The sequence below is a fragment of the Mytilus trossulus genome, chromosome 9 (assembly GCF_036588685.1).
Source record: "Mytilus trossulus isolate FHL-02 chromosome 9, PNRI_Mtr1.1.1.hap1, whole genome shotgun sequence".
NCBI lineage: Eukaryota > Metazoa > Mollusca > Bivalvia > Mytilida > Mytilidae > Mytilus > Mytilus trossulus.
Window position 1 is genome coordinate 29,734,377 of NC_086381.1, and position 13,184 is coordinate 29,747,560.

Genomic DNA, 13,184 nt, shown 5'->3' on the forward strand with positions numbered 1-13,184 from the left:
GCAAGTTTCTTTCTTTCTTCACTCAGAAAATACAAAAAATAGCAAATGTTGAAGTGGACAAGACATATGCGCAATATCTTTACGATTTAATTTCAAGCTGATACAATGGCCTTGACTATCCATGAAATATTTGTCACTGGACGTTAAAACCCGACACAATTATGTCAATCCGCTATATTATAAACAAAGCCAAAAAAAAAAATTAGCAGTGTACTATCAGGCTGATATGATAATATTTTGTGTAGTCATAACCTGCATGAATAAAAGGTGATGTGAAGTATACGTCAATGAGACAGCAATCCAACTACACAAATAACCAAAAGACATCGAGAGGGGGACGTGTAATCTTAAAAAATGGACCGATGTCCTGACAATATGGTATATAGGTGCGATCAGATTTATATATTAATATTTTTCTCACCTAGTAGTGTACACGGAAAATTAAGAATGAAATAGAAGGAGAACCAGATGAGGGTTATAATATGTCAATTGAACAATAACCTAACGACAGAAATAACGGAAATAAATATCTTGATGCATACGTACAGTCTGCGGCAATAGTCAGGTCACCACACAACATTTCTTGCTCTTTATTGTCTCGATTATATGAAAGATATATTTGTTTTTCGTTACTTATTTTGTACATAGATGAGACAGTTAGTTATTTTATTTGAATTCTATTACATTTCCTTTAAAGTTGAGTATGCGATATGGGTTTTGCTCATTGTTGAAGGCCGTACGATGTCCTATAGTTATCAATATCTGTGTCCTTTGGTCTCTTATAGAGTTGTTTCATTAGAAATCATACCACATCTTCTTTGTTTTTAAACATATAAATTCAACAAAATAAATCTAAGTTCTATATTAATAAAAGGGGGGCGGTACTGACAATACAATATGACGAAAGACAACAATCGACAAGTATTCTGACATGGACAAAAAACGTCAAACAGGGTTATAGAAAAGTTATAGATTTGTTCCCATCATCCCCCTTTTCATTGGCAAAAGTAACAAGGAGAGAAATGGAGAAAGATGTGTCTCATAATTAATTTCATCGCCTAGACGTACGAGTTTCACCCAAACCCAACAAGGGTAGAGATTCCATCAGGTCTACAGTTTTATTTTTATTCTGTGGTTATCATGAAACTGTTTCTTTGCAAATCTATATGTAAACATTATTTAATGAAAAAGGTATACTAATAAACGGATAAATTCACAGATTTGCAAAATTATGAATTGTTTTCTAAAAAAAACACGACAAAGACTCATTTCATGATTTATACGTTGTTTAACTCTTTTTGCAACTATCTAATTTTAAACTTTGCAGATCACAACTTCGAAAAAGACGAAAAATGCCCCAAACCCACAAACGTATACAATACGTATATTTCTGTCCAGATTTTTTCAATACCTTCTCTGAGGAAACTTTACAAATTGTGTACTATATAAGGGTTTCGAACCCAATACAATGTATGTGACTTGAAAAAGAACAAGCTTGTTTTGTTTCGTATTATGATTGGCAAAGGCTTTTTTTAGTGTATTTATGTTTTATTTTTGCTTTTTGCATTGCTTTTAGAATTATTTAAGAAAAAGGGGGGTGGTTGCCGTCAAATAGATTTATTCCCCTGATAATCAACAGCTATGAAATGCGATCATATTTTCAATGTTTAAGTAAAAAGGAAACAACTTTTTTGAAACATAAAATAGGAATAAAGGAAGATACAAGTTATACGTCAATAAAACAGCAACACGCTACCGATCGGCATGAAGTTCGCTGTTTTTACCGTGTTAGATTGTTCAAATTTACACCACTTTTCACGAGCAAAGAGTGGTGTTTTACTTTTAAGTATGAATGTAATTGCATAAGAAAAGTTTCTAAAAATATCCGGTATATTATCGCACGAATTTCTTCAGCGCAGGTCTTCATAAAAGAGGCAAGTTAATGGTTGTGTAATACCGTCAATCTAAGTAGATGTACACTTTATGTCACAGTAGACGAAAGCAGCCTCATTTCATCGTAAACGATGAAGTCTTTCAAAGCCAGACTCACGCTGCCATAACCACTCCTTGAAGGTAAAAACAAGTCGTAAGTCGAAGTTAACGTCATGCATTATGGCAGATGTAACGGAACTACATATCGAGTAACAATCCACTTAGTGAACCATGCAGAGGGGAAGTCCATGTAATAAATCGCCTAATGGAAAAAATACAGGGAGAGGATCTAAAAAAAATCGGTCTACACTGCAGTGTAAGATGAAGAATCAACTAGAGTTAACACTGCCGAAGAAACAAATGAAGTTGTTACATCCGACAGAAAATACACCCCCCCCCCGCCCCAAAAAAAACCCCAAAGACAATTACATATAAACAAAAACCTGCTCTTTTTAGAGTCACAAAATCCTTTCAAAAAGATTCTGAATTTTGTTGAATTAAAACATATAACAGTATTTGTTTTAATTATCGCTTAAATTATTTTTTTCTTTCTATCCAGTAAATAAGTAAGACTTATTTAATGTTTGAAGGGGTGTCTGCGCTAATTTCCAAATTAAAATAGAGTGTGTCAGTTCTTTCATTTTTCGCTTGACACCAATAAGGTATTGAAGCAAAAATGCTGGCCCGGTCACAAAAGAACATACCAGAAAGTAGTACATAAGTTAAACAAAATAGTTCCTACGCATAGCTGTAATTTTGTCAAAACGTAAACAAAAAGAGTGGTATTTTTGTGTCAAATGAAAGCGCCAGGTCTTGGGATCACTGTAGAATCCTCGATGACAGTTTCTCTTGAATAATAAATTAATATTTGATACTTTGATAGGGGTCATATTGGCCTTGTTATTCAGGACGGAAGTACCTGGTTGTTTTTTTGGATATTTTTTTTCCATATAACCCAACTTTTTGGAACCAGTGCATTGTAATATGCAAATTAAGATATTTTTTCAGCGCAGTCAAGTCGATTATGTATATAAAAATAAAGACTGCTAATGAGAGAACTATCCACAAAAGTTCAAATGAAGTCGATGTAAGTAATTATAGACAATCGTACGGTCTTCAACAATGAGAAAAACCCAAACCGTAAAGTCGGCTACGAAAAGACCCAGACAAAAATAAAATAGGAGACAGTTTAATTTAGAAACCTAAAGGCCTAATTCAACGTATAGTTTTGTTATGAAATGACTGCCACTGTACTAATTAAAAGACAACAGTAGCTTTAAATGCTCAAATTTGCATAATTTAACTCAGAAGGCTATGCATTAGTGTTTTTTGTTCCAGAAAACACACTTGAAGTAAGTGCGCAAGTTTCTTTCTTTCTTCACTCAGAAAATACAAAAAATAGCAAATGTTGAAGTGGACAAGACATATGCGCAATATCTTTACGATTTAATTTCAAGCTGATACAATGGCCTTGACTATCCATGAAATATTTGTCACTGGACGTTAAAACCCGACACAATTATGTCAATCCGCTATATTATAAACAAAGCCAAAAAAAAAATTAGCAGTGTACTATCAGGCTGATATGATAATATTTTGTGTAGTCATAACCTGCATGAATAAAAGGTGATGTGAAGTATACGTCAATGAGACAGCAATCCAACTACACAAATAACCAAAAGACATCGAGAGGGGGACGTGTTATCTTAAAAAATGGACCGATGTCCTGACAATATGGTATATAGGTGCGATCAGATTTATATATTAATATTTTTCTCACCTAGTAGTGTACACGGAAAATTAAGAATGAAATAGAAGGAGAACCAGATGAGGGTTATAATATGTCAATTGAACAATAACCTAACGACAGAAATAACGGAAATAAATATATTGATGCATACGTACAGTCCGCGACAATAGTCAGGTCACCACACAACATTTCTTGCTCTTTATTGTCTCGATTATATGAAAGATATATTTGTTTTTCGTTACTTATTTTGTACATAGATGAGACAGTTAGTTATTTTATTTGAATTCTATTACATTTCCTTTAAAGTTGACTTTGAGATATGGACTTTGCTCATTGTTGAAGGCCGTACGATGTCCTATAGTTATCAATATCTGTGTCCTTTGGTCTCTTATAGAGTTGTCTCATTAGAAATCATACCACATCTTCTTTGTTTTTAAACATATAAATTCAACAAAATAAATCTAAGCTCTATATTAATAAAAGGGGGGCGGTACTGACAATACAATATGACGAAAGACAACAATCGACAAGTATTCTGACATGGACAAAAAACGTCAAACAGGGTTATAGAACAGTTATAGATTTGTTCCCATCATCCCCCTTTTCATTGGCAAAAGTAACAAGGAGAGAAATGGAGAAAGATGTGTCTCATAATTAATCTCATCGCCTAGACGTACGAGTTTCAGCCAAACCCAACAAGGGTAGAGATCCCATCAGGTCTAAACTATTACTTCAATTCTGTGGTTAACATGAAACTGTTTCTTTGCAAATTTATATGTAAACATTATTTAATGAAAAAGGTATACTAATAAACGGATAAATTCACAGATATGCAAAATTATGAATTGTTTTCTAAAAACAAACACGATAAAGACTCATTTCATGATTTATACGTTGTTTAACTCTTTTTGCAACTATCTAATTTTAAACTTTGCAGATCACAACTTCGAAAAAGACGAAAAATGCCCCAAAACCCACAAACGTATACAATACGTATATTTCTGTCCAGATTTTTTCAATACCTTCTCTGAGGAAACTTTACAAATTGTGTACTATATAAGGATTTCGAACCCAATACAATGTACAGTGTATGTGACTTGAAAAAGAACAAGCTTGTTTTGTTTCGTATTATGATTGGCAAAGGCTTTTTTTTAGTGTATTTATGTTTTATTTTTGCTTTTTGCATTGCTTTTAGATTTATTTAAGAAAAAGGGGGGGGGGGGGGGGGGGGGGTTGCCGTCAAATAGATTTATTCCCCTGATAATCAACAGCTATCAAATGCGATCATATTTTCAATGTTTTAGTAAAAAGGAAACTACTTTTTTGAAACATAAAATAGGAATAAAGGAAGATACAAGTTATACGTCAATAAAACAGCAACACGCTACCGATCGGCATGAAGTTCGCTGTTTTTACCGTGTTAGATTGTTCAAATTTACACCACTTTTCACGAGCAAAGAGTGGTGTTTTACTTTTAAGTATGAATGTAATTGCATTAGAAAAGTTTCTAAAAAAATCCGGTATATTATCGCACGAATTTCTTCAGCGCAGGTCTTCATAAAAGAGGCAAGTTAATGGTTGTGTAATACCGTCAATCTAAGTAGACGTACACTTTATGTCACAGTAGACGAAAGCAGCCTCATTTCATCGTAAACGATGAAGTCTTTCAAAGCCAGACTCACGCTGCCATAACCACTCCTTGAAGGTAAAAACAAGTCGTAAGTCGAAGTTAACGTCATGCATTATGGCAGATGTAACGGAACTACATATCGAGTAACAATCCACTTAGTGAACCATGCAGAGGGGAAGTCCATGTAATAAATCGCCTAATGGAAAAAATACAGGGAGAGGATCTAAAAAAAAATCGGTCTACACTGCAGTGTAAGATGAAGAATCAACTAGAGTTAACACTGCCGAAGAAACAAATGAAGTTGTTACATCCGACAGAAAATAACCCCCCCGCCCAAAATAAACCCCAAAGACAATTGCATATAAACAAAAACCTGCTCTTTTGTGAGTCACAAAATCCTTTCAAAAAGATTCTGAATTTTGTTGAATTAAAACATATAACAGTATTTGTTTTAATTATCGCTTAAATTATTTTTTTCTTTCTATCCAGTAAATAAGTAAGACTTATTTAATGTTCGAAGGGGTGTCTGCGCTAATTTCCAAATTAAAATAGAGTGTGTCAGTCCTTTCATTTTTCGCTTGACACCAATAAGGTATTGAAGCAAAAATGCTGGCCCGGTCACAAAAGAACATACCAGAAAGTAGTACATAAGTTAAACAAAATAGTTCCTACGCATAGCTGTAATTTTGTCAAAACGTAAACAAAAAGAGTGGTATTTTTGTGTCAAATGAAAGCGCCAGGTCTTGGGATCACTGTAGAATCCTCGATGACAGTTTCTCTTGAATAACAAATTAATATTTGATACTTTGATAGGTGTCATATTCACTGTGTATCATCGCCACCGGAAATTGGGTACTAACGAAGCGGAGAGAAGCAGAAAAAAAAATAAACAAGTTAAGAATTCATTCAATTTAAAGCATTTCCACTCATTTGATGAGGGTGTCGCTTAAGAAATGATTTTCTGATATATAATTCTTTTAATTATTAGGCCAATAAGTACAAAATAAATACAAGATTTTGTGTAATACTCCAAAACTTGCCACTTAGTACCGGAAAATTTCGAGGTCTATCGTCCTCTGTAGCCCCATTCTCAATATATTGAACTGTTTTTCATTATTTTTCCAGACACGATTTTAGATTATTATAGTGTGGCAACATATTTACTGAAATTTGTTGTCAAAAAGATGCATTTTAAAGAATATAGACCACAAAAAATAAATTCTAGGGTACGGCAACTTGCTCGTGTTGAAAAATTTACTGTATGGCAACTTGTTTTCAACTGTATGGCAACTTGCTAATTTTAGAATAGTTATTTACCGCGTCCTTTCAAAGAAAATAAAGTATTAAGTTCAACTATCTCAGATGGGAGGGGGGGGGGGGGGGTCTTTTCAAGGTTGAAAATTTTTAAAACTGTTATTTGACTGATAAATTTTAAAAACTTAACTGTTTTCGACCCACTGTCTGTAATCTGTTTTGTTAAAATTTGCAATGATGTTAACTGTTTATTTGAAATTGAGATTCTTGTTATCTGTTACTTTATACTTAAAGTGTTCACTGTTTTTGACATTATTTTCTCTGTTAACTGATCTTAACTGTTATTTAACGTTGCTTCCGCAAAGGAGTGACATTAACAGCATAATTATATGTAACTGTACATGTCTTTAAAAAAATCTTCAGTGAGTATAGTAAATCCTTGATTAAATTGAGAATGGAAATGTCAAAGAAACAGAAGCTCGACCAAATAGAAGAAACAACCCAACGCAGCGAGAAAATTATGCACTAGGGTGGGCGTCAAGTCACAGATAGGAAAAAAACTAAGAATTGACACTCGTAATTTTTAAACACCCTCTTTCCCTTCCTTCCTAATAAATAAGGCTTAATATTAAAGCTATGCATGTGTATATTTTATGGAAAGAGAATCGTCCATAGATTTGATTTCCAATAGTAATAATGGTGAAATATAATCTCTTTTTTTGTGTAACTATGGCAACAATGAGCAATTATTTGATACCAAATATGGCAAAATAGGGGGTTGAACATATCACAAAGATCTGAAAAATTTGGTCCAAAGGAAAATTTCAATCAATAAGAGTGATACCTTTCCTAATACCATAGACATATATCTATCAAGAGGTAAAAAAAATCATATGCATTTCTGCTGTTTTTTTCCATGAAATTGAATTGAAAAGATCGAGCGTCGAATCTTGGTTGAAAAAAAATACAAAATTTTCAAAATGTATGGCGGTACGGATAGGAACGCTTGGACGGTCAAACTGAACAATGGCTTATAAAACATGCTAAAAATAATCTAAATGTTCATATAAACCCACTAGGAAGGCTATATTATTATTCAACTATCTAAAAATCAATTCAATTGTACAAAAACGTTCATATTTAGAAAATTCACCATGGCTCGAAACTAAACATGTATGGAATACCTGAAGCTGTCTCCTAAGTGAGCAATCAATTAACTACAAAAGGGGGTCGAAGTTCAATGTTTGTTTCTTGAAACATATAAATGAACCCAAATTTAAAAAAATTAAATAAATACAAGACTTTATAGCAAAGGTTACGGACTCAAGTTGGGTCATGCAGGTGCAACAAATGCGGCAGTGTTAAACATGTTTAAAGATATTTCATGCCCCTCTTTATACGTCTAACCAATGTAGTTATTTCTGGCTTCTATTTGAAATGTATCCAAAACGTTAAAGGGAAAGGCCACTTCTTATCCAGCTTAAACCCTGGTCAGTCCTATGACGAAAATAATTCACATGTATATGGAATGTTTGATAAGTTATATCGACCCAGAGTACCTGGACGGAATTGTGAAAAAATAAAGTACCTTTTCAATTTGCAATTCGTAAATTAACTGAACAGTGTTGGCCTGGTAGAAGAGGCCGAAAAAAATAGGAATTGGTTCTCAAATTGAAATCAAATTTGCTAGTCTAAGAAATTCAGAATGGATCTAAAGATAGACCAAGGCTTCTTTATATCAGCTCAGATGGAGATGAAAGAGTGCTTCAACTTGTGACACCTTACATGTTACTTTCTGATTTTACACTGGTTTTGATGATTTAAAATTAAAATCAGTAAACCTTCGTAATTACTATATTATATATAAAAATGTTAATTTTCGCGAACCATTAAGGTCATGGAAATTCCAAAATATGGCATCAGTAAGGAGAGTTGTGCAAATAATGTGAATACACAGAACCCCCATCCAAATTATCTATAGCTAAAAGTATTCATCATTTTCTATTTTATATGTACTAACAACATTCCATTTTTCTATAATTTCGATTGAAATATTCCAAAATCTGAGTTAAAATCGATCGAATGCCCCAAATAAACATTGTCTGATTGGTTGAAGTACTGTGGCGTCGATGATTTATTATATATATTAGCATAATAAGCCTCGATGTAAAGAATAAGCCTCGATGTAAAGCACACGCTTCACATGAATAAGGAGAGTTTTACAAATAATGTGAGTACACAGATCCTCCATCCTATTTATATTTTGCTGGAAATGTTGCAGTATTCATCATTTCTGTTTTGATTCTGCTCACAACATTCCATTTTTTCTATAATTCCGATTTAAATATGTGGAACCCGCAATAAAAATAGATGGCCTCAATGATCTTATAGCAACGGAAAAATTCCGTTACCCTGAGTTTTACGATGTTACATTAGTCTGGGATCCGGTCCAATCTAGCTGCGCGTCGTAAGGTCAAGATTAGCCAGGATCCCAGTCTAAATTATAAATGTTACATAAACCAACCAAACCACATACAGAACTTTGCGCTCAAATGTAATTCTTGGTAATTATACGGGTAACTTCGTTTAAGAAAACTTATACACACTTTATCATTAACATATTACCTGGCTTTTGCATATTCACGTTTTTTTTATGCTGAACTGTAGTCGAATTCAATTTTATAAAAAAAAAATTACATGAAGCAATAGGAGTAAGAATATTTATTTCGCGCTAACCTAACCAGCATCATATCAATCAGCAAAATTATTTACCGGTATTTTTGTGAAATTTCAGTTCTATAGGTTATCAATACCAGACTCAAGCTAGCGAACAATAAGCCAGCGAACAATAAGGTGAATCAAGCTAGCGAACAATAAGCCAGCGAACAATAAGAAAACGCGCCAACTTGATCATGCCCAAAAACCGAAGACTTACAACAACACCAAACGTACTTATAATTATGACAAATAAATAAATATGATGACAAATAATTTCCAGTAGGAAGATGAAATGTAATTCCATTTTAACACATACAAAGTTTAATTATTTATTCGTGTACTAAATACGACTTTTTTTTAAAGCCGGGAATCTAAAAAATGTTTTAGCTATTAACCCTTTCACCTTTCTCTCTGATAAGGGATGGGTTATTATCTGTATAATAATAATAATAATAATAATAACAATTTATAACAACGGGTAACAATAAACTAGTGTAGCGATACAATTAGATCTTCAAGCTTATAGAAATTATTCGATTGAAAAGAAAAGCTGATAACCATTATATTCACTTTTCGCCTAAGAACAAGCTAGTTCAGGAAATTATTCATAAGTAAATAGTCACTCTAGTAATTTATTTATTACATTCTTATAAGAAAAGCGATAAGTGTAAAAACAACAGACATCAAATAGAACGAGAACGATTTGACATAAATATTCAGATTCAAGCCTATGTAAAATAACTATAATCCGTAAACATTTCCCTACGGCAAAGTCCCGGATGTGGTAGGGTCGGCAAAGTCCCGGATGTGACATAGGACATTTGAGCGAAAAAGAAAAAAGCACATAGGGTCATTTGAGCGCCGACTTCATAGGACATTTGAGCGCCGGGATATTAACCTTACCTGAGTTTTCAGACAGGACATTTGAGCGAAATTTTCCCTGATAATTTTACACGAATTAAGATTTTTTTTTTAAAGTAAGAAAAAAAAGTAAGATTTAGTTATAAATATTTTTTATTTTATTTCACACCCGAGTAATTCGACCGGTTCTGGCTGGTTTATGTAAGTGAAATCCTAAGTTGATCTCTATTTACCAATCAATTCTACTATAATTCATTGGCTATGCAAATTTTCTTTGTTCTAAAATTCTTATATATATATCTATTAAGTTAAATGTCCCTTGGCACTTGAAATCTTAATACTAATAATACATGTACGTGTTAAAATGGATATTATTTTGACCGAGACTAATAAGGGAAAAAGAAGCCTTGTTTGTGACAGTTTCCGATATAGAGTGGACAAAACACTAAAAGGAGAAGAAATATCCTGGAGATGTACAGTAAGTACCTTTTTTTACAAATTTAATGTTAATGTAAACTACTTGTTCGTCTGTTACGCTTCAACTTCCATAACTTCTTTTAATTTTGATTTATATCTATATCATTATATGTCTATCTTATACCTCCTTTAGATTAATTTTTTAACACATTTGAATATAAGCTACCACATATAGGGTTAGGTATCAAGGCTCCATGTTGAAGGTCGTACTGTAACCTATATAACATTGTTAGGTTGATTTTCTAGGCACTTTACAATATTCATACAATACACTGTAAAAATTGTGCTTAGAGCCTAAATATTTCCTAAACATGTTTAGATCTAAACATGTTTAGGAAAATGTTTAGAAGCTAAATACATAAATGTCTGTGGTGTTCCCATTCTAAACATGTTATGAATTTCAACATGTAATGCCACACATGCTTAGAGCCTAAACATGTAACCAATTGTATAACATGAAATGTGTATAGAAAAGTGTTTAGGCCCTAAACACAATTTTTACAGTGTATATATACAATATATAATTGCTTGTTTTAATTATATTGTGTCTTGGATGAGGAGTTGTCTTTTTAGGATTCATACTACATCTTATTTTTATGTCTTGCAATAGCAAATGAAAAAGCATTTAAACACTTCAATTGTATTTGTCCTTTCAATATTTTTCAGGCAAAAGGTTGCAAAGCAAGACTGAGGACGGATTGTACCGGAACCGTTATAATTCAACAGAAAAATACTCATAACCATGATACCAGTGATCGTGACAATGAACGTCACTTGCTGCGGGTACGATCAAAAAGAAAAGCGGATGATGATATTGCTCAACGTCCTTCAAAAATTATCCGTACAGAGTTACAGAACATGGATGAAGCAAATCTAAAGTCTGAAGACATTGGCAGCGTTTCAAAGGCTATATATAGAAAGAGGCGTAAATCTCACCCTGCACTTCCTAAATCTAGAGAGGAAACACACCAATCATTAAAGAAGATTAATATTCAGTCAAATAAATTTGAAAATTTTGTGCAGTTTAATGATGAACAAACTGGTATAATTATTCTTACGTGTCCAACCAATCTTGAATGTTTATGCAGTGTGCCGGAAATTTTTATGGATGGTACTTACAAATATTGCCCAAAGTTCTTTAAACAGTTATATACTATTCATGGCTATAACAGAAAAGGAGAAGGAACAGAATCTCCGGGATTTGCATTCGAAATACTGCCAGCAGGAAATTACGAGGGATTTTTATGTCAGAAGCCTGGGATATAAGTTCCAAGCCCGAACAGACTTGTAAATAATGCCGTTGCCGAGTTTTATGTTTTATGACAGTGCTTTGTTTTTAGTGCTTTGTTTACAATTAAAAGATGTTTTAATCTTTTTGTTGGTAAACTCCTGTTTTATGACTGTGCTTTGTTTTTAGTGCTTTGTTTTTTACAATTAAAATATGTTTTAATCTTTTTGTTGGTAAACTCCTCATTTAATGAACTATATTCGTAAGAAAAAGTGGTATGATTGCCAATAAGACAATTCTCTATCCAAGACTTGTTTTCGCTCAAATGTCCTACGCTTATTCTTATTTTCGCTCAAATGTCCTAAAATTTAGGCGCTCAAATGTCCTATACTTTGGCGCTCAAACGTCCTTTTTTTTTCGCTCAAATGTCCTGTCAATGCGCTCAAATGTCCATTGCCGCGGATGTGGTAGGGTGACCCCTAAGTTGGGGTCGGTTGACCCTACCCTCCCCCTTCTTTAATTCATAGCCAAGTCCCTACGGCAAATCTTTTAACCACACTAGGTACACTCGATAGGCAATTGCCTAAGTTGCCTGGGCCCAAAGATCCAGGTGGGTAAAGTTATGGATTTTTTTTTTCTGAAGTCCAAAGTTGGGGTCGGGTGACCCTACTCTCCCCCTTCTTTAATTCATAGACAAGTCCCTACGGCAAAGCTTTTAACCACACTAGGTACACTCGATATCCACTTGCCTAAGGTTGCCTGGGCCCAAAGATCCAGCTGGTGGGTAAAGTTACGGAACTTTTTTTTTTGAGGTCCAAAGTTGGGGTAGGGTGACCCTACCATCCCCCCTTCTTTCCTTCACAAAATTTTTCCTACGGCAAAGCTTTTTTGCCCACTAGGTACAAATGATAGACACTTGCCTAAGGTTACCTGGGCCCAAATACCCAGGTGGGTAAAGTTACGGAACTTTTTTTTTTGAGGTCCAAAGTTGGGGTAGGGTGACCCTACCATCCCCCTTCTTTCCTTCACAAAATTTTTCCTACGGCAAAGCTTTTTTGCCCACTAGGAACAAATGATAGACACTTGCCTAAGGTTACCTGGGCCCAAATACCCAGGTGGGTAAAGTTACGGAACTTTTTTTTTTGAGGTCCAAAGTTGGGGTAGGGTGACCCTACCATCCCCCTTCTTTCCTTCACAAAATTTTTCCTACGGCAAAGCTTTTTTGCCCACTAGGTACAAATGATAGACACTTGCCTAAGGTTACCTGGGCCCAAATACCCAGGTGGGTAAAGTTACGGAACTTTTTTTTTTGAGGTCCAAAGTTGGGGTAGGGT

General features: G+C 34.0%; 1 protein-coding gene across 1 annotated transcript; it reads left to right on the forward strand.

Annotated features, from left to right (window-relative positions):
* Positions 1–10,461: 10,461 nt before the first annotated feature.
* On the forward strand, positions 10,462–11,888 carry LOC134684542 (uncharacterized). Its single transcript, XM_063543833.1, has 2 exons — positions 10,462–10,623; positions 11,289–11,888. The coding sequence occupies exons 1-2, from the start codon at positions 10,510–10,512 to the stop codon at positions 11,886–11,888; spliced, it is 714 nt and encodes a 237-aa protein (XP_063399903.1). The 5' UTR covers positions 10,462–10,509.
* Positions 11,889–13,184: the final 1,296 nt, after the last annotated feature.

Excerpts from the sequence above, each read along its gene's own strand:
- LOC134684542 (XM_063543833.1), top strand. The coding sequence starts at position 10,510 with ATGGATATTATTTTGACCGAGACTAATAAGGGAAAAAGAAGCCTTGTT. Across the intron at positions 10,624-11,288 it reads AAATATCCTGGAGATGTACA|GCAAAAGGTTGCAAAGCAAG; the intron begins GTAAGTACCTTT and ends AATATTTTTCAG.